This window comes from Rhodamnia argentea, chromosome 10 (genome assembly GCF_020921035.1).
Source record: "Rhodamnia argentea isolate NSW1041297 chromosome 10, ASM2092103v1, whole genome shotgun sequence".
NCBI lineage: Eukaryota > Viridiplantae > Streptophyta > Magnoliopsida > Myrtales > Myrtaceae > Rhodamnia > Rhodamnia argentea.
The window spans coordinates 18,742,710-18,765,596 of record NC_063159.1 but is presented as its reverse complement, the minus strand read 5'-3'; the positions used below and the strand labels follow the sequence as shown (position 1 = coordinate 18,765,596).

At 39.7% G+C, this 22,887-nt stretch overlaps 2 protein-coding genes and 1 pseudogene across 2 annotated transcripts; all 3 read left to right on the top strand.

Moving 5' to 3' along the window:
* Positions 1-2,170: 2,170 nt before the first annotated feature.
* LOC115747624 (beta-bisabolene synthase-like) lies at positions 2,171-6,129 on the top strand. Its single transcript, XM_030683847.2, has 7 exons — positions 2,171-2,407; positions 3,255-3,516; positions 3,599-3,974; positions 4,067-4,282; positions 4,585-4,723; positions 5,310-5,558; positions 5,732-6,129. The coding sequence occupies exons 1-7, from the start codon at positions 2,171-2,173 to the stop codon at positions 6,035-6,037; spliced, it is 1,785 nt and encodes a 594-aa protein (XP_030539707.1). The 3' UTR covers positions 6,038-6,129.
* Positions 6,130-11,066: 4,937 nt separating this feature from the next.
* LOC115747623 lies at positions 11,067-14,444 on the top strand (annotated as a pseudogene).
* A 746-nt stretch (positions 14,445-15,190) lies between these two features.
* LOC115747597 ((-)-alpha-terpineol synthase-like) lies at positions 15,191-21,265 on the top strand. Its single transcript, XM_048271847.1, has 4 exons — positions 15,191-15,484; positions 19,211-19,519; positions 19,847-20,108; positions 21,168-21,265. Exons 1-4 carry the CDS (start codon positions 15,191-15,193, stop codon positions 21,206-21,208), a joined length of 906 nt encoding a protein of 301 aa, XP_048127804.1. The 3' UTR covers positions 21,209-21,265.
* Positions 21,266-22,887: the final 1,622 nt, after the last annotated feature.

Here is a 22,887-nt window from a genome sequence, read left to right as displayed (position 1 = left end):
CGGATCGATGATCCGGTTCCTAGTTTTAGAGGGTGGCGGTTCGGTTCCTAGTTCTTAAAATTGAAACCGGTGACCGGGTGGTTCGGTTTCCGATTCCAGGACCGGACCGGTTCATTTTATTTTATTTTTAAATTTTTTTAAAATTAACCTAAATCCTAATGTTTAGGGTTACTTTTGGGCCGTGAAAATTTCAATTTTTCATTTGGGTCATAATGTTGCCTGCTTTAGAGCAACTACATTTGTGAAATACTGTGTCGGAGAACCTAGTTAAGGTCTTTTGGTAGGTATTCCTTGGAAGAGTGTCATCCGCTTCTCACTGGCAAAGCTTTAAGCTCCTTCCTTTGCACGTCCATTTAAATCAGAAAGAGTATCGCGGCATCTTTGGGACAATCTAAAAAACAATCTGTTTTGTGTCGGGGATAGCTTATTGTGAACATCTAAATCAATTTGTTTGTATGGGGCAAAATGAAATTTTATAATTAATTACCGGTGTTCGAGAGGAAACGGATCGGACCGGGAATTACTCATCCCTAACTCCTAACATCATTATGATGATTTATTTTGTTATTTAGATCTTGTTTTGCTTTGAAGTTGTAACAGTTGGACTGCAATATTTCTTTATTTTAGTGTGGATGTGAATATAACGTTACTTTGAAAAAAAACAATCTCAAAATTCGACGTGGCATTTGAAAAAGCGTTGAAATCGTGACAAAGGACGGGAGGAGGTGGCACTTATAACTAAATGAAGCCAAAACGAGAAAGGCGGAGCCAAAGAAGAAAGAACCCAATTCAGCTTCGGCTTCGATCGTCTAGAGCAACAAGAAGGACAAAAAGCATACCGAGAGTCAAAGCAAGCTTTTTAATATCCTAAAAAATATATAAAATTGGAAAGATGATCCTCTAGCTAGCTTGGTACAGTTTCATGAAAGTTGATTTTGTTAAGGGTGTTGTTCATACTTCTTATCGACAGGAAGACACGGGATCCGACTCCCTAGGGCAGGAGTCGCGGAGACAGCTCTCTCGAGCTGCCGGGGGACTTTTATAGTTTGAGTCTATAATTTTTCATTGTTAGTTTGGACTTGGGCCAGGGCCATGCTGTATAATATCTCTTTATCTTATAACCGAGGGATGTAACAGAAAGGTGCGAGGTGGTAATTGGACATAGCCTAGTTTAGGGGTAAATCGGGATAAACTTTGTGTCAATTTCCTTTTCTCGTTTTTACGCTTTACTTCATTTGTAGTTTGTGCGTCGAATCCTAACAGATTTTGTGCTATGTTTTTTGCAACTTCCCAATTTTCTATTTTCACTGTCTTGTTAATCACGACGGGAGCATTCCCGCTTCAATCCTCCACCACTCAGAAGAGCAATTCCTTTGACAATAACCGGTAGATCCCTAAACGGGAATACGTAAGATGGCTCCAGCTGCACTTTGCAGATGAACGCCAAGCCTCCACCGCTTCGTCTTGACCAAATTGACATGATCAGGAGCCATTTGTTCTCCTCCTGCTCTCCATTGCAAATTTCGGTGGCTCATTTTGCCCTAATTCCTTCTTTGTGGAGTTAGGATTTCCATGAACAGAACGAATTCAATGGCGAATTGTCAGATTGTCCGGCTAGCAGCTCCCATTCAGAGATTTCGTTGTGATTTGCCGCCACATGTGCCCTCGGGGGGTTCGCCCCTTCATGCGCCAAAAACTCCTTCACGTGTATTGCAGACGTCATCACACATCAGCACCAACGAGCCGTCCAGTATAGGTGGCTCATATTAACGTGTGCATGTAGAAACAAAAATAAGTCCTCTAAAATTCCCCTAAGACCCAATCAGATTGAACTTTAAATGTTTAAGTTCATTTGCACCTGACTTTCTAAATGTTTAAACAACCCATATACAACCTGATTGTAAAAATATGAGTGAAAAATGGATTTGAGATGCATTTTAGCACATCTAGTTTTGAAGCACGACGTTTTTATTCATTTAAATCAATCATAGTCCATTTTAGAACACAAGAAAAAAAAAAAAGTACAGTTACAATGCTTAGAGAATGGCTCGAGGGAATAGAAAAACTTGTTCCAAAAAGCAGCTACAAGCCTCTTCGGTGAATGGGGCTCCACACCAACCCCTATATAAAGGATCGTTACCGTACTATGTGACTTGCAACAGATTTCGCAATGGCTCTTCCAGCATCGTCCACAAGCTTCCTCCCCTCCTCCATCCGCCACGACCAATCCTCTCCCTTATTCTTCAGAAAGCCTCGCTCCTCCTCCTCCTTCACCTCCTCCGGCGCCCGATTCACGACACACGCTTTGAAAATTGAAGATCGAGAGATTGGGAGGCGTACGGCGAATTGGCAGCCTAGCCTTTGGGACTATGGCTCTGTGCAGTCGTCACTCGGTGTTGATTACACGGTAATATTTATTTTTTCGGCACAAAACCAAGCCTAGCTTCACTCGTATGGAGACTATTCACACGTCGTCCTGAATTTGCATTTTTTTTTTCAATTTGGTCCTTAAACTTGGGACAATTTCCTATCAAATTGTTTGGTCTATGGTTTTGGGTGTTTGAAGCTCACGTGCGTGTCAATGCTAGCTGAAAGTATGATGTGGAAAGACTCGGCGGTATTGTGGATATTCAATTGACGAAACTACAAGAACAGAAGGATTTCGAGCAAATTTGAGCAAATTTCAGAAACCCTTTAATCCATGATGGCAGTAGGATTTTGTCTGGCATTGATCAATACTCGGCTTCACTTTGCTGGAATTAGTGACGGAAGAACAGAAGTTCTGTAAGTTCGGGAGCTTGATTGTTCAAATTTTAAGTTTAAGGACTGCGCTGATCCAAAAAAAAAAAAAAAAAACATAAGTTCGGTTAGAGAAGTGCACTTTTTCCCTATTTCCTATTTACTTTGATGGGATGTGTCCACAAATCCCAAAACGACTTAAGCAAAAGAAGAACTGTATTTTGAATCAGATATGTGGTTGTATACTTCTCCTGTGTACTTCTGTATATGGCTTATATACGACATCCGACATATGTACATCAGTTTACACATTCATCCACTGCAACTCTATCGATATACCTGGTCAAAATGGCATTATTCTCAACATATACGCAAGAGCTCAACAGTGCCTACTAGTATATGTTTGCAAATAGATTGAGAATCGATCTGTTTCAATACGAGAGGCGAAATTCAACTTTGCTTGCACTTTAACTTTGATGAAGATCTCATTTTTATGAGTTTTCCATGGGCCTTAGGAGGATATATATACCGAACAAGTACAGAGGTTAAGGGAAGAAGTCAAGGGTCTTTTCGACAGGGAGATGAAACAGGTGGCCAAGCTCGAGTTCATTGACGTTGTTCAAAGACTAGGACTGGGATACCATTTCGAGAAGGAGATAAAGAACGCTCTCGGTTCCATCCATAACAACACCGAAGATGCTGAGCTTTCGGATGATCTCTGTGCTGCTTCCCTTCGTTTCCGGCTACTCAGGCAACATGGATATATGGTACAGCAAGGTAATCACGACCAATTAACTTTTTGGTGAATCATGTTGACCCATCAAGACTTACCTTGACATTCCTCCTGTTGGGCGTGTAGATGTGTTCCAAAGGTTTATGAACAAGACGGGCACATTCATCAAATCACTCATTAAGGATGTGAAGGGGCTTCTCGGTCTTTATGAAGCTTCTTTTCATGGATTGGAAGGTGAAACCATACTTGATGAAGCTTGGGACTTTGCTTCTACGCATCTGCAAAGAATAAACCTCGACGAAGTTCCCACAAATTTAGCGAGCCACGTGAGGCATGCATTAGATATGCCGATCCACTGGAGGCCAAATAGGTTGGAGGCTCGGTGGTTCATGGACATGTACGAGAAACAGCAAGACATGATCCCCTCTTTGCTACGTTTGGCTAAATTAGACTTCAATTTAGTGCAGTCAGTCCACAAGAAGGAAGTTAGCAATATGGCAAGGTATACGCAATCACTCTATAGTTCATAGATGCAATCTGGCGAGGTAGGAGCGCATTTTTATTGACTTAGTCATCATATGACAAATTTTTCAGATGGTGGGTTGAACTTGGCGCGAACAGGATGAGCTTCTTTAGGGACAGGCTAGTGGAAGCCTATTTTGCGAGCAGCCTAATGGTTTTTGAACCTCAATATACAACTTTTAGAGAAATGAATACGAAGATCTGTTGTATGGTGGTACTTATCGATGACGTTTATGATATATACGGGACGCCGGAAGAGCTTGAGCTCTTAACAGATTTCATTGTCAGGTTTGCATAGTATCACTGTCATCGTCATTTTCCCTTGTACCTGTTATTGCCAAGAAAAGAGACGGAATTAATTAGTCTATGAGAGCGATGGAAAAAAGTACTACAAATTATATATTATGAAATAAATTCTTTAACGTGATGTGGACATATAATATTTCATGTTAGATTGTGTTTCTTCTATGTAATTGATTGGTTTGGGCTAAAAAAGTAACGGCATCACTAATATTCATTGTTATTACTAAAATGCATATCAAGTGATGGTACCATTTATAACATTATTGAAATGGTAATAACTTATCTAGGTGGGACATCACCGAAGTCGATAGGCTTCCTCCAGCAATAAGGGATAGTTTCATGGTCTTATACAACACAACCAACGAAATTGGATATTGGACGATGAGAGAGAGAGGGATCAACCCCATTCCTTACATGCGGAAAGCGGTAATCTCGACTTGCTAAATGGTTCACCTAATAATTTCTAGACCATGTAGGGCAACTCATTTTTCTACGGATATTATCCAAAAAGTCCTAAACCTATTGTACAATTGCTCAATCCTAAACTTTTCGACTGTGCCGTTTTAGTCCTAAATCTTTTGGTGATTTGCTAATTTAGTTCTAAACTTTTTGGCGATTTGTTAATTTAGTTCTAAGCATTTTAATAATTTTCCAATTCACTTATTTCGCATAATTTTGGTTGGAAATTGCTGATGTGAACATTAGCTGTCTTGCGTGGCAAAGCTAGTGGGTGGTCGGCGCCGACTAGACCGCAATGTCGCTTATTTCCGGCAAAAATTGGCTGAAAAGTTAAATTGATAAATTGTCAAAATGTGGCATAATTAAAAGATTTAAAACTGAATTGGCCGTTGCATAATAGGTCTATGATTTTTTTTTTTAACAATTTCTTCTCTTTCTACTTCTAACTTTCATTGTGACTTCTACAAAAATATTTGAGAATCCATAAAATGTAGGAGAAAAGACAGTCCCTCGGCTTAGTCATTGAGACGCTTTTTGAATTTAAATCCTACAGTGGGCCGATGAATGCAAGGCGTACATGAAGGAGGTCCATTGGTACGACAAGGGCATTAAACCGACGCTGAAGGAGTACATGGACATTGCGGTGGATTCAGTCGCCGGGCTGATCACGCTGTTGGCCAGTTACTTCCTAACCACGGATAAATTGATGGAAGAGGGACTTGATTACGTATCGAAAATCCCGAGTGTCGTGTATTGTTCTTCCAAGATCTTTCGACTCAACAATGATCTCAGTACATCACCGGTAACTTACTTTTCTATTATTTTCTCCTTGTAGATAATGGCTTATAAGAAAAAAAGAGTACATCATTGGTATATCCGCAGTGACAAGCTATTCTTCTTTATTTCTTCGATATATATATGTGAGACGAGTATTTGGACTTGTATTTGTAACCCATCAATATTGTCCATGCTTAGTACGAATTGGCACGAGGAGACAACTTCAAGGCCCTAGAATGCCTCATGAATGAAACCGGTGCTTCGGAAGAGGCTGCGCGGGAACACATCATGCATCATATGGTGCGTGAGACCTGGAAGAGGATGAATAAAGTCGCGTTTGAGGACTACCCAGTTCCCGGGCTTGGGCCTTTCTTCGGTGCTTGTTTGAACTTAGCACGAGTTTCTCATGAATTTTACCAATATGGAGACGGACTCGGCCTTCCCGGTCACGAAACCAAGGACCATCTTCTGTCGACTATATACGAACCCGTGCCCCTCGATTAGGCATGCATTATCGACCAAGGTCCGACTTTTGGAGAGGAGCCTTTGATCTTATCTGTCTTCCTTAGCTTTGTGTGGTGGCTGATTAAATTGCAAACAACATTCTAGGGGATCGAAATATATTTTGCGTTGAATTTATAGCTCTTTGTATTGGAGAAAAATTGCAAAGAAAAAGGAATATATAGGAGAAAAGGAAAATTGGTCAACTTTGACCGACGCTGGTTCAGTGCAATTTGAAACGGTGGTTGTGCAGAATGTTTTCTTCTACCATTGAGTTTCATTGAAACGGTATGGCAAAGATTCTCCAATGTCCAGAACAGTGCGAGGCTATTTCTTCTTTCTATATCGTGCATTGTGTTTGAATTTCATAATCAAACAACACTTTGAAGTACATTGTTGTACGGACAAAAAAATACCTTACTTGTGTTCTCATGTGAGACATTATATCTTAAAGTCAGTACTTTCATTGAAGCCGTTTGCACGATAATAGGAATATAACTGAAAAGTGCCTTTTTGACTCGTTAGATCTTGTGTCTTTGATTCTTTTTCAGTCTAATTTTTTCCATTTGCCTCTTTCAATTTCATGCATACCTTGAATTTGTAGCCTTTGTTGGCAACACGTTCATCTCATAAAGCTCGACGAGGACGAGGGACAACCGGCAATGGCGATGTCCAAGGCTCGATTCGATGGGTCAGTCGGCCTTGGATCTCTGGGTTGATCTAAGGTTGGCCGCTGCAAGCATCCAGAGTGAAATCCCTGAGGTTCATGGGAATACTACAAAATTATTTCCACATCTCTCACTTCATTAGCGACGTTCCTCCTCAAAGAATTATCGCGACGTTTTTTCAAGATGAACTACCAAGCAATAGCTAATAGGCGTTAATTCTCCCAAACCCTATCAAATAGCAACTTTTGAGTTTTGATTTAATCAATTCAACAGGTAATCTAATTCAATTAGGAAGCACCACTGATCTATTATGGGTTGATTAGAAACCCAAGTAAAATATAGAAGACCATCTTACTTTGTGAGCTAGGGATTTCATGGATATATAGACTAGATCACGCTAGATAAATCTAACATCATTGCGGTAACTTTTGAAAAAAAGTACCAAAAAAGTTATATACCAATTTAGTTTTAAATCTTTCAATTGGATCATTTTAGTTATAGTCCTTTTTACATTGGTATCAATTTAATCCATCCGGCCAATTTAGGCTGGAAATCGATAATGTGGAAGTTGGCCTTCCTAAATGATACATGTTGGGTGGTCTTGGGCATATCTTATTCTAAAAGTTAGGTTAAATGATGAGACTTTCCTTCACATTTATAAACCGACCACCAGTCCTTTTCATACATGATGTGCGATAACCCCAACAATCTCCCCATCAGACATCGGGCCATGGGTCGAAGCCGCAACAATCCTATATCTCTCTCGTGTGACAGTTAGGTGTAGATTTGTTAGTAATCTGGGCTCGATACCGAGTGTTGGGTGGTCTTGGGCCTTCCTCATCCCAAAGCTAGCTCAAAGGATGAGACTTTTCCTTATATTTATAAATTGATCACTAGCTCCTTCTACAACTAACGTGGGATAATTCCAACAATATAACCGACACCGATGTGGATATTTGTTTAATCTTTTAATTATTTTTTAGATTTTTTCTTTTCCTTTTCTTTTTGCCGGTGGCCGGCAAGGCCGATCTTTGTTGGGTACCTAGGCAAGGACGAGTGCTAGGAGGTCCCCCTTGCCGGATCCGGCGAGGCTGACCCTCGCCCTAACCCGTGCGAGGATTGACCTAGCCGAGATCTAGGGACAGGGCCCCGCCGACGCTTGCTCTTGCCCAAGCACATGTGACGATATGAATTTTTGCTACCCTAAATGTATGAGCGGAATAGTAAAATTGAACTTGGACTAATAATGATTATGATTTGAGACTCTTAATTAGTGATGCAATGGGTATTGAACTGAATAAGTTAATAGGCGCGACATCTATCGAGTGAGATTACACTATTGTTTAGTACGTGCTATTGGTCTCAAGTTGGTCGGTAGAATCGAGATGACCACTTTATTCGTGGGCACGGAAGATAATGGAATGATAAGCCGATGGGCGATTGGTATTTTTTTTTTGAATTGTGTGTGCGATTGATCTACGTCTCGCCAAGAACCCATCACCACCGACTTTAAAGTACATGGCACCGACTTTTATAGCGAAAGAGGTGATATGGCTAAAAGGTTTGCTTTTGGACTTTGGGTTAAAACATAAAAGTGTTTTATACACTGTTATAACTAAGGTGTGATATAAATGGGGTATAATTCGATTTATCACGAGCGGACAAAGCATATCGATATCGGGTACAACTTCGTCCGAGATGTCTTAGCTAAGAGTAAAGTTGTTGTGAAAAATTTTGCGACAGCAGAGAACTCAGCAGACATGATAACAAAGCCTATTCTTTTGGCTAAACTTAAGCTCTGCTTGAGCACTATTAGCCTTTGTAGAGAGTGATCGTCTTTTGAGGTGATGGGAGAGCAGCATGGATGATGAGTACTATAGTTTGACTTCAAACTTCGAGTCAATGTGGAGAATTGTTAATTTTATGCTTCAAGTTTGAAATTTACGAAGATAGAAAATCTTGAAATATGCAAGATTTGATCGAGTTGGTTTCGTGAACTACTTGATTTACTATGCGGGACTTCTTCTGGCCGAATAAGAGTAAGAAAGAAAGAGGGGGCTCATATATCATTTATCTATATATATATTATATTGTGGGCCCATGGAGTAAAAGGAAAGAAAGGATTTTCTTTCCTGGTGGCCGCTCAGTAGAGGGGTAATAGCGTTACTATCAGAGAAAGTAATAAAAGCAAGGGCTTTGCTTTTATTTTCTCTCTCCTGCTGCAGCCGCACGACACGGAGATTGTGTTTTGCTTAGAGGACTCCGCGAAAAGAGACAAACAACAAAGAAAGCGTAAGTCGCAGTGACGTTCTCTCTTTGATCGCACGGACTAGTTCCGAACACGGTCAATTTTGTGCGTGATTTTTTATTATATCCAATTGAGTTGTTTTATCCGTAAATACTTGGGTTTAGATATAATCTAGATGCGGGAAACACGAGTGTATTGAGCGATTGTAACTCTAATTCTCCGATTACGGTTGATTGTTCTTGCCGGCTCTTCCCGTGGATGTAAGTACCGATATTCAAACCGAACTGCGTAATCTCTGGTGTCCTTTATCGTTCCTCGTTATTTCTTTGAGCTTTTCGCATTAACTTAATTTGCAAGATCCTGGTTCGTTTCTGCGTTATATTACAACAAATACAATGTCTTCTCATTTGCACTCAATCCACATCGCCTAATTGTGAGAGGCATATAGTACGTTTTGGTCGGCACAGTCGAATCTCTAACATTTATCATCTGCTATAGATGGAAGCTAAAACAAGGGAGACTTCATGTTGGAAGCCAAATTTGCATTCTTTTCTGAGATATTCTTGAAAGTTATGGATACAATCCGACTTTACCATTAGTAAATATAATTTCACTAAATTGACAAGTGAAGTAACAACGGTCCTAGATCCATCCCATCAAGATTGCGACTTAGGTATAGGACCCCTTCGTTCAACGATCATGGAAGCTTCAATTGGAGCTCATTCATGGACGATGACTTTGCGTTTTTGGTTACGATTTCTCAGTCTTAATAGACAACAACCATCATAACTTGCATGTGAAAAGCAGATTTGCTATTCGCGGACGCTGGATGATGCCACTAATGAGGGAAAATGGGGAAAAGTACACTAGAAGTGTCGTAACTTTTATATGGCGTTAATTTGAGTGCCATAACTTTCAAAACGTTCACTTAAGTGCCGTAACTTTCAAAAATCGTTCACTTGAGTACCATGTTGACGTGGCAGCCGGAAAACCGAAGTGGCACGCCGGAAAAGTTACCGTAGCATGCCGTAAAGCCGACATGGCACGCCGGAAAGTTATTGTGGCACGCTGGAAAAGTTATTGTGGCACTCAAGTGAACGATTTTGCTCCAACGTAGCACTTAAGTGAACAATTTTGGAAAGTTATGGCATTTAAGTGAACATTTTGAAAGTTATGGCACTCAAGTGAACGCCGTACACAAGTTATTGCACTTCTAATAGACTTTTCCCGGGAAAAGGAGTTTGGTGGGGTAATTTAAAGCCAACCCCAATCAAGAAGTACAATAAAGAAAGGAGGAAAGAGAAATAAAAAAGTAGATTCGCGAAATTCTGGTTTAGTAACTTACATCGATTTTGTACTTAGCGACGCCCTACTAATTAGGAGCGGCTGAATTTTGGGGGCATTGGTTTTTGCTTCTTTTGGGTGAATTTGTGACATTGCAATACACTGAGAACGGCCTTTGGCTTAAACAGCGGAGATCTTGGAGCTCGGTATTTCATTCGACGTCTTGTCTATTTGTGACACAGTGCTTTGGATTAGTTTCTAACCTGACGACCCAAAGACATTCTATGACGTTTTCTTACTGTTACTGCTTGAAATTTTGTGAGCCCTCGCTCATTTTCTTCTCTATTTTTGCATTTCTATATTTCCCGGGATTGTGCTAATATCTCTCTTGATTATGCATATATTTGATTGGGTGTGATTGATGTTATATAATTTCATTACCTTAGATAATCATTTGGTAAAGTTTGTAAAATGGCTCATACACTCTTCATTAGGAGAGACACAAAGATATACACAAATTATGTGATTCTCTCTAATGCATATTTTGTATCTGGAATTTTTACCATGATGTTTGAGTGCATGCTTGGAATTGGTAGAGATTTTCTAGATAGTTGAGAAGCACGAAGTTCTTATTCATTCAAATCAATCAGCTCTTTTGGGAGGAAAAAGAAAAAAAACAAGAACATAAATTAGAATGCTTAGAGAATTGGCTCGAGTAAATAGAAAAATTTGCTCCAAAAGCAGATACAGACTTCTTCCGTGACCGGGGCTCCACGGCAACCCCTATAAAGAGGATGGTTAGCATACAAAGGGACTTGCAACAAATTTCGCAATGGCTCTTCCTTCTCTGTTTACAAGCTTCCTCCCCTCCTCAATCGGCCATAAACCCTCTCTCTCATTCTTTAGACACCCTCGCTTCTGCTCCTCCTTCAGCAGCCAATTTGTGATTCGCGCTCCGAAGTTTGAAGATCAAGAGATCGTGAGACGTTCGGCAAATTGGCAACCTAGCATCTGGGACTATGACTTTGTGCAGTCACTTAGTGTCGATCACACGGTAATGATTACTTGAGTATTAGACTTTTATTTGGCATCGATCAATACATCAGCTCCGCTTTGCAGGAATCGGTGTTGGAAGGACTTAAACGGAGAAACGCTGCAGGTTCAAGAACTTTATTGGACAAATTTTCATGTTTAAAGACCACACCGAGAACTGAAAACAACATAATTTCGGGGACCGATTCTGCACTTTTTGCCTAGTTCCCACTTACTTTGATGAGATAGAGTCCACATATGCCCAAACGACCTATAAACAAAAGGAAAACCGAATTTTGATTGGATAGATGGATGTGCGCTTCTTACATTTGATTGAGATCTCACTTTTCTGAGTTTTTCATGTGCGTAGGAGGATAAACATACGGAGCAAGTCGAAAGGTTGAAGGAAGAAGTCAAGGGTCTATTCGACAGGGAGATAAACCAGGTGGCCAAGCTCGAGTTCATTGACATGGTTCAAAGACTAGGACTAGGATACCATTTCGAGACGGAGATCAAGAACGCTCTGAGTTCCATCTATAACAGCAGCAAAGATGCTCAGCTTTGGGACGATCTCTATGCCGCTTCCCTTCGATTCCGGCTACTCAGACGGCATGGATACAACGTACCGCAAGGTAGCCGCCAATTATTAACCTTTTGCGAATCATGTTGATGCATCCAAATTTACCTTATTATTCCTTTTGTTGTGCACATAGATGTGTTTCAAAGGTTCATGAACAAGATGGGAACATTCAACGAGTCTCTCAATGAAGATGTGAAGGGGCTTCTCGGTCTTTATGAAGCTTCTTTTCATGGATTGGAAGGTGAAACCATAGTCGATGAAGCTTGGAACTTTGCTTCTAAGCATTTGAAGGATCTAAACCTCGAGGAAGTTCCTGCTAATTTAGCGAGCCATGTGAGTCATGCATTAGATATGCCGATCCACTGGAGGCCAAACAGGTTGGAGGCTCGGTGGTTTATGGACATGTACGAGAAACAGGAAGACATGATCCCATCTTTGCTACGATTGGCTAAATTGGACTTCAATTTAGTGCAGTCAATCCACAGGAAGGAAGTTAGCAATCTGGCAAGGTATATGCAACCACTTTATAGTTCATAGATGCATTCTGGCAACGTAGGAGCGCACTTTGATTGACTAAGTCATCATATTGACAAATTTTTCAGGTGGTGGGTTGAACTTGGGGCAAACAAGATGAGCTTCTTTAGACAGGCTAGTGGAAATCTATTTTTGGAGTAGTATAATGGCTTTTGAACCTCAATATACAGCTTTCAGAGAAATGAATACGAAGATCGGTTGTATGGTGACACTTATCGATGACGTCTATGATGTATATGGAACACCGGAAGAACTTGAGCTCTTAACAGATTTCATTGTCAGGTTTGCGTAGTACCACCACCATCATCAATTTTTTCTTCCAACTATTATTGCCAAGAAAAAAGACGGAATCAATTAGTCCATGAACGCGATGGAGAAAAAAATAAAAGTTATATAATAAGTAGTAAAATTCTTCAATGTGTTTTGGACATATAATGTTTTATGTCAGCTTGTTTTTCTTCTATGTAATTGATTAGTTTGGGCAGTAACGGTACGCACTAGTTTTCATTGTCACTACTGAAAAGCATATCGAGTGATGGTAAAATTTATAGGATCTTTGAAATGGTGATAACTTATCTAGGTGGGACATCACAGACGCCGATAATCTTCCTCCAACAATAAGGGAAAGTTTCAAAGTCTTGTACAATACAACCACCGAAATTGGGTATTGGACGATAAGAGAGCGAGGAATCAACCCCATCCCTTACCTGCAGAAAGTGGTAATCTCGACTTGCTAAATAGTCCACTTAATAATTTCTAGCCCGTGTAGGGCAACTGATTTTTCAATGGGATAATTGTCCAAAAGGTCATAAACCTATTGTATGGCGGCTAATTCAATCATATACCTTCTAATTGTGCCAATTAAATATTAAACCTTTTGACAATTTGTCAATTTAGGTGTAGCCCTCAATTTGTCAATTTAGTCGTTTCGATCAATTTAAGCCGAAAATTGCTAATGTGGATACTAGCTGTCCCACATGGGACGGCCGGCAGATGGTCGGTATTGACGTGGATAATTTTTACAATTTTTTTTAAAATTGCAATAATTGTCCACGTCAACGTTGACCGTGCCACGTAAGATAGTCGACGCTCACTAGACCATCACGTCGGTGATTTTCGGCCAAAATTATCCATAATGTTAAATCGATAAATCGTCAAAAGGTCTATGATAAATTGATAAATTGTAAATATGTTTAGGATTAAATTTACATAGTCGAAAGGTTTAGGATTGAATTGGCCACGATATAATAGGTTTATGGTTTTTTGGACAACTTTTTCATTTTCTACTTCTAACATTGATTATGACTTCTATTTAAACATTTGAGAATCTGAAAAATGTAGGACAAAAGAACGTCCCTCAACTTAGTCATTTACACACTTCTCCAATTTTAATCTTATAGTGGGCCGATGAATGCAAGGCGTACATGAAGGAGGTCCATTGGTACGATAAGGACATTAAACCAACGCTGAAGGAGTACATGGACGTTGCGGCGGCTTCAGTCGGAGGGCTGATCATGCTGTTGGCTTGTTACTTCCTAACCACGGATAAATTGATGGAAGAGGGACTCGATTATGTGTTGAAAATCCCGAGTGTCGTGCATTGTTCTGTCAAGATTCTTCGTCTCAACAATGATCTCAGTACATCATCGGTAACTTACTTTTATATTGTTCTTCATCTTAATTTTTTTTATTTCTTCAATACGTATGTGAGATGAGTATTTGAACTTATGTTGGCAACCCATCAATATTGTTCATGCTTAGTATGAATTGGCACGAGGAGACAACTTCAAGGCGCTAGAGTGTTTGATGAATGAAACTGGCCATTCGGAGGAGGCCGCGCGGGAACACATCAAGCATATGGTGCGCGAGACCCGGAAGAAAATGAATAGAGCCGCATTTGAAGATTACCCAGTTCCTGGATTTGGGCCTTTTCTCAATGCCTGTTTGAACTTGGCACGAGTTTCTCATATGTTTTACCAATATGGAGATGGATTCGGCCTTCCCAATTGCAAAACCAAGGACCATCTTGTGTCGGCTATATACGAACCCGTGCCCCTTGATTAGGCATGCATGGCACGAGTTTCTCATATGTTTTACCGATATGGAGATGGATTCGGCCTTCCCAGTTACAAAACCAAGGACCATCTTATGTCGGCTATATATGAACCTGTGCCCCTCGATTAGGCATGCATTCTCGACCAAGGTCTTGCTTTTGGAGAGAGCCTTTGATCTAATTTGTCTTTCTTAACTTTGTGTGGTGGCTGGTTATGTAATGGTAATCAATATTCAAGGTGATCGAAATTTATTTTGTGTTGAATTTATAGCTTTAATTGAAAAGAGAAGGCAAATATAGGAGAAAAGGAAAATTGGTCAACGTTGACCAACGCTGATTCATCGCAATTTGAAACGGTGGGTGTGCACCAACGTCCAGAACAGAAGGTTGAAATGTCGATGAATTAGATTGGACCGACCATTTTCTTCTTCTCCAACTACCTTTCTATATCGTTCTATGGGTTTGAATTTCATAATCAAAGAACACTTTGAAGTTGGGAAGATAATTATCCTTTAACTAAAAGATTTGCAACTTTAATTTAAATTCACTCATAAAAACAAAAAATCGCAAAAAATCAGAAAATTTGAAAAAATAAAATCCATGTCTCATATCTTTAAATTTCATGTCATAAAATCACAGAAAAAAAAAATTAGGAAGATATGGTTTCTTGAAACTACTGAATATTCATAAGTTTGCTAGTGAAGAGGACTTTCTTGCAATTCTAGAATTGTCTATACAAACTGTGACACCTTTTGCTATGGATATTCCTGAAACTGTATCTCAAAAGGGCAAAGAGAAAGTTGTGATGCCTGGTGTACCAAAACTGAAGAAAACCCTGACGAAAGGAATTGTTATTGAGGAACACGTGGAAGAGGATAGTGACACTGAGACAAGAGGAAGGATCGATGACGAGGATGATGTCATTGTTAAAGATTTTAAAAGGAGAAAGGGTTTTGTCAAGGACAAGAGTTTCAAGAGTAAGATTTTTCTTAGCCAAAAACATCTTGAGTGGTATGAGGCCCTGAAGGAAGGAGGAGTTATGCCTCATATGGTATTTGACGTGAAATACTTTGACATATTCCTGTAAGAAAACATCTCAAGCAGATGAAGTTAAGGGATTTTGCAACTATTAGAACTTCTATAGTCTTTGATATGGTGGCAACTTCTATTCAACCTTGGCTTTTACTGATACAGACTCTTTATTCTATAGCATTGGAGATACTAGGTATTATTTGCATGTTTCTGAACTTGCAAAACTTATGGAAGTTGAGGCGAGAGATTTTAAGCCCATTGACATACAACCATAAACTTATATCTAAACTATTTTAGTTTGTGTTTTGAACTTATTTAAATTTCACATTAAATTTCAAAACTGTTCAGAATCACCTATTCACCTCTCTCTAGGTGATATTGCTAGAGAGAGAGAGAGAGAGCTTGCTTTGACAATTAGTAGGGAGGGACAAAGTAAAGAGAGAAAAGAGAGGGAACTTCGAAAACCCAAACAAGCCAGAGCCATTTCGATATGTGTCGATCAATGGGTGAAGTGGCCTATAATTGACGTGAAAAATTGTGACTACCCAAAATTTTCTCACTATTCTGAAGTAATTTATGAAGTGATACAACATCCTTTCATCCGCCCTCAATTTACGTCACCTAAATCCGAGAGGCGTATAGATTGACGATATGTTGAATCTGTAACAGTTACTATTATATGGAAGCTAAAAACAGGGAGGAGTTTTTGGGTTGGAAGCCAAACTTTATGTTCAATGTGAGACTTCATCAATGAAGTCGATAAAATTCCACTAATTTGACAATAACGATGGTCCTAGATTCATCCCATTACGATTGTGGCTTAGGTTACAGGAATCCTTCGTTCAACGGATTATTCATGGAAGCTTCAGCATCCATGGACAACAACTTTGCGTTTTGATTATGATTTCTCAGTGTTAATAAGCAACCACCATCATAAGTTAAATGCCAAAATCAGATTTTTCCGTTTGGGTGATGTGCGAGACCGCGGATAAGGGGAAAGGGAGTTTGGTGGGGATCATAGTTTGAATTTGAGACATGCGCTAATAATTCAAGGCCACCCCTAGCCAAACTTATGTCGATTCTGTACTAGCGACGCCCTATTAAATAGGAGCGGCTGAATTTTGGGGGCATTAGTTTTTGCTTCTTTTGGGTGATTTTGTGACATTTGCAATCCGCAGCGACCGGCCTTCGGCTCAAGAGCGGAGATCTTAGAGCTCGGAATTTCAAGCGACGTCCTATCTATCTGTTTGCACAGTGCTTTGCATTTGTTTCTAACCTGACGAGGGAAAGCGTTCTATGGCGTTTTCTTACTGTTTCTGCTTGAAGTGAGCCCTTACTGATTTTCTTTCCTATTTTTGCCTTCTTCTTCTTCTTCTTCTTTTTGTAATGTCTGGTTGGTCTCCAGGAGAATGTTTTATAAAACACCGATTCTCGATTAAAAAAAAGGCGCGGGGGGGGAAGTAAACAAAAGTTCTAAAGACTTTTCATGATATTTCGCCTTCAAATTGTTTTTATTTTGGCTACTATTCCTAATTTACTTTTATTAGTTTATCTTAAAGGAGACAACGCACTTTGTTGTATTTTTTTCATAAAAAGTTAATCGGCGATTTTGGTAATCCGTGGCACTTGTGACTAAATGAAGCCAACGAGAAGGAGCGAAAGAAGAAGCCACCAATTCGGCTTTGGCTTTGATGGTGTTCAGCAACAAGAAGGACCAAAATCATACCGAGAGTCAACGCATATGGCAAGACTATGTTTTCACCAAATAATTTTAGTATTTTCATTGTCTTGTAAATCACGGCGGGAGCATTCCCGCTTCAATCCTCCTTCGATACCGACAGCTACAGGTGGATCCCTAAACGGAAAGACGTAAAATGTAGAGATGAGCGATTTCGGGTTTCATACAAGTTTCATTGGAAATCCGGAACCCACTCTTTAGAACAAGTTTGTTATTTTTAAGAACTTGGAATCTATCTTGCATATTGTAGAAACCTAGAACCTACATTGTTATATGTTACGAGATCTACCCAGGTTTCACTTGTATTCTTAAATTATAACGATTACAGTGAATCATCACTTTTAATAACCATCATTTATTACTATAATTCACTAACCACAACTTATATTTGATACACGAATAAAGATGAAACATTAGCAAAGTAAAAATCTCAGTTATAAATGTTGCTGGAAATGGAAACTCAAACTAGTCGTTCTAAATTACAAACTCATAATCGGATATCATGCAGTCACACAAAGACATATGACAAGAAAAACATAAAAAAATTATTTTAGGTTCTAGGTTCCACTTACTTGAAACTTGAAACTTATCCGTAGGAACCGGTTCCCCAATATCTAGAATCTGGAATCTACCATGCATATTTTGAAGCCATGCTCACTCCTAGCAAAATGGCTTTAGCTTCACTTTTGCAGACCAACGCCAAGCCTCCACCGCTTTGTCTTGACCAAATTCACACTATCGGGAGCCACTTGTTCAGCTTTTGCTCCCCATTGCAAATTTCGGCAGCTAATTTTGCCCATATTCGTTAGGGTTAGAAGAACACAAGGAATTTGGTCCAAATTGTTGATATAGGGCAAACATATGTGATACACGACGCCGTTTTTGCGGATTTAACTTTGCTAGCAGGCCATGTTGGATTTTCTAGCTACATAGATCGTCGATGGTACTTTAATGATCGATTTTTCATCAAAATGACACTCAGGTGAATGGAAAAAAGTTTATGGCACCGAAATGAGCACTTATGAAACTTATAATAGCCTTTTCCTGAGCTTTTGTTCATCTGGCCATTCGAAACTGCCACTCTTGAGTGATGTTCTGACACTTTCCTTTTGTTGTTTCAAAAAACAAGCGCCACCATCCTACTCGTCGCCTTCAGTCGAGCCGTATCTGAAAAATTTGTCGCGACCCGCCGCCGCATGCGCCTTTGCCCCTTGGGTTCACGCGCCTCGCACTTTCGCGCTCCAGATCTCCTTCATGTGTATTGCCGACGTCAGTACCAACGTGTCGTCCAGTCAACGCACGCGCCAGTTGACAAGTTAGCGCCATGTCATCAACTACATCATCGCCAGGTCAGCTGTCACCTCAGACTGATACATCGCCGTGGCCATGTCATCCTATTCTCATGCGGCATAGCTCGCATTGCATCCATGTCGACCTTTTTGTTGATGCGTAGCCTGAGCCGTAGCCGCGTCAACTTGTTGTCGTGTAGCCTGCACAAAGTTAGCTGGTCCATTTTTCAGCACATCAAATCGCTTCGACGATCCGCCTAGGCGTTTATTGATATTTTATCCAATTTTCAAGTGAAGAAAATATCAAAGATAATTGTGATGCCTCTCTTGATTCTCTGTACTTGTCAGGATTCTGCTAATATCTCTCTTGATTATGCATATATTTGGTGGATTCATTCGTTAAAATTTGTAAAAAGGCCCATATACTCTTCATAAAGAGATGCACAAAATATACATAAATTATGCAATTCTCTCTCCAGCATAATTTTTATCCTGGATTTATACCATGATTTTTGAATGCATGCATGGGATTGGAAGAGATTTTCTAAGTAGTTGGGAAGCACAATGTTCTTATTCATCATCCAAATCAATCATGGTGTGTTGAGGACATCCATTTTGGGGAAAAGAAAAGTACATAAATTGCATTTCTTAGAGAATGGCTCGAGTAAATAGAAAAAAAAATTGCTCCAAAAGCAGCTTCAAACTTTTTCCGTGACAGGGGCTACGCACCAACCTCTATATAGAGGATGGTAAGCATACTAAGAGACTCTCAACAAATTTCGCAGTGGCTCTTCGTTCCCTGTTCACAAGCTTCCTTCCCTCCTCAATCGGCCATAAACCCTCTCTCTTATTCTATACACACCCTCGCTTCTGGTCCTCCTCCTCCCCCTCCTCCTCCTCCTTCAGCGGCCGATTTGTGATATGCGTTCCGAAGATTGAAGACCAAGAGATCGTGAGACGTTCAGTGAATTGGCAACCTAGCATATGGGACTATGACTTTGTGCAGTCACTTAGTGTTGCTCACACGGTAATGATTACTTGAATATTAGACTATCGTTTGGCACCGATCAATACATCAGCTCCGCAGGTTGAAGAACTTTGTTGGACAAATTTTCATGTTCAAAGACTGCACTGACAACTAAAAACAACAGAATTTCCGGGACCGGCTGTGCACTTTTGCCTGATGACTCTCGTACTGTTTGGAACACATGCCAAAACGACCTATAAACAATAGAAAAACTGAGTTTTGATTAGATATATGGATGTGTACTTCTTCACTCTGATTTTCTTTTTTGGTCGAAACTTCTTCACTCTGATTAAAATCTCTTTTTTCTGAGTTTTTCCGCGTGCCTAGGAGGATAAATACACTGAACAAGTCCAAAGGTTGAAGGAAGAAGTCAAGGGTCTATTCGATAGGGAGATGAACCGGGTGGCCAAGCTCGAGTTCATTGATATGGTTCAAAGACTAGGACTGGGATACCATTTCCAGACGGAGATAAAAGACGCTCTCCGTTCCATCCATAGCAAGACCGGAGATGCTCAGCTTTCCAATGATCTCTGTGCTGCTTCCCTTCGATTCCGGTTACTTAGACAACATGGATACGATGTGCCACAAGGTAGTCGCCACCTATTAACTTTTTGTGAATCATGTTGACTCAGCAAGATTTACCTGGCCATTCATTTTGTTGGCATGTAGATGTGTTTCAAAGGTTTATGAACAGGACGGGCACATTCATCGAATCGCTCAATAAGGATGTGAAGGGGCTTCTCGGTCTTTATGAAGATTCTTTTTATGGATTAGAAGGTGAAACCATAGTCGATGAAGCTTAGAACTTTGCTTCTAAGCATTAGAAGGATCTAAACCCCAACGAAGTTCCTACTAATTTAACGAGCCACGTGAGTCATGCATTAGATATGCCGATCCACTGGAGGCCAAACAGGTTGGAGGCTCGGTGGTTCATGGACATGTACGAGAAACAGCAAGACATGATCCCTTCTTTGCCACGATTGGCTAAATTAGACTTCAATTTAGTGCAGTCAATCCACAGAAAGGAAGTTAGCAAACTGGCAAGGTATACGCAAGCACTTTATATTTCATAGATGCAATCTGGCAATGTAGGAGCATTTTGATTGACTTAGTCATCATATTGACAAATTTTTCAGATGGTGGGTTGAACTTGGGGCAAACAAGATGAGCTTCTTTAGGGACAGGCTGGTGGAAAATCATTTTTGGAGCTGTAGATTTGTTTTCGAACCTCAATATATGGATTTCAGAGAATTGAATGCAAAGATCGGTTGCATTGTGACACTTATCAACGACGTTTATGATATATATGGGACGCTGGAAGAGCTTGAGCTCTTAATAGATTTCATTGTCAGGTTCGCGTCATATCACCGCCGTCATTAATTTTTCCTTGTAACTATTATTGTCAAGAAAAATGACGGAATTAAAAAGTCTACGATCGCGATGCATAAGCAAATGCCACAACTTATGCAGACGAAGTAAAATTTTCAATGTGTTTTGGACACATCCTGTTTTATGTCAGCTTGTTTTTCTTTTATGTAATTGATTGGTTTGGGCTAGTAAACGGTACATACTAATTTTCATTTATATTGCAAAAAAAACATATTCAGTGAAATTTATAATATCGTTGAAATGGTGTTAACTTATTCAGGTCGGACATCACGGACATCGATAGGCTTCCTCCAACTATAAGGGATAGTTTTATGGTCTTGTACAACACGACCAACGAAGTTGGGTATTGGACGATGAGAGAGCAAGGAATCAACCCCATCCCCGACTCGCAGAAAGTGATAATCTCGACTTGCTAAATCTTTCAACTAATAATTTTTAGCCCATGTCTAACAACTCAATTTTCTATTTAGGCACAATTTAATTCGTGAAAAGTCAGCGATTTGAAAAATATTTTCTTTGAAAATGATTGCTTGCATTGCTTATAAAAAAGAACGAACGAGAAGTACTTTTTTTTTTTGGTAAGGACGAACGAGAAGTACTTTTATTAACTATTAAATTGTTTAGACATAAATTGTTATCGAATAAAATTTTTTCCATTGATTAATTATTTTGAGCGATACAAGAGATCATTTTCAGGAAAATATTTTTCAAATTATTTATTTTTCTTGAAATAAATGTAGTTATGAGAATCCGAAAAAGCAAGAGAAAAGAATCTCCCACGGGCCACGACTTGGCCATTGACCCACTTTCCGAATTTCAACACAATAGTGGGCCGACGACTGCAAGGCGTACGTGAAGGAGGTCCATTGGTACAACTAGGGCAACAAAGCTACGCTGGAGGAGCACATGGACATTGCGGTGGATCCAATCGGACGGCTGATTTTGCTGTTAGATAGCTACTTCTTAACCACAGACAAATTAACTCCGACCAAAAAAGGAAAAAACCACAGACAAATTAACGGAAGAGGGACTAGATTACGTGTCGAAAAACCTGAGTGTCATGCCGTGTGCTAAGATCCTTCACTTGACACTTAAATTTTGATTTTTAAGAATTCATTTATTTAAACATAAAATGAGGATTAGTCATAGTTCTCACAAAAAAAAATAATTCCTCATGCATAGCATATTTATTTTCTGTTAGTCATGCATTTTCATTCAAGCCTGAGATAAGTCGGTTGACTTAATTTGACAGGCAGCTAGACCAGACTTAGTCCGAAATTTTCCACTAGGACATTGGGGGCATGCGCCGAACTTTTGTGAGCTAAGTGAACTTATTTTCAAGCTCAATTCTATTCATTCAAGCTTAATTTTATTATTAGGGCTTTTAATTAAATGTCCATTATTTAGAAAAAGCCTTAATTGAGCCCGAGAATATGAGACGAGCCCATGATTTGGACTATAAAAGTCGGATGGGTCATGGACATGAGAGTGCCGAAGTTCTATATTGGTTTAGACCTAATTCAAGTTCAAATTTGGCCCATTTGAGCTCTTATAATCGTAAAAGGCCCTTTGTTAATCACTCATTTGATTAGTTAAGGTCCAATTAGACTCGGAATCACAAAATGAGCCCACAAGAGTCTAGGAATTTCATCCAACTCACAGGGACCCCCATTTGGACGAAAATTCTTATTTTAATTATTGATTAGGACTCTTCAAAGATCAAAATTCAAAATTTATTAAAAGAGTCTTATCTTAACTAGAGATTAGAGTTTTAAGAAACTGAAACTCTATCCTTATTCGGCTGAAAATAACGGAGAGTTCTATTGGATTCAGACTCTCGAAATTTAATGGTTCACAATGGATCTCGTCCTAGCTACAACTCTTAATCCAACGGCTTCCGACGAATCCTATTCCTACTAGAACTCTAAGCTCGAGCTCTATATATACAAGGTTCGATTCACAGCATAGGGGCCGGCATT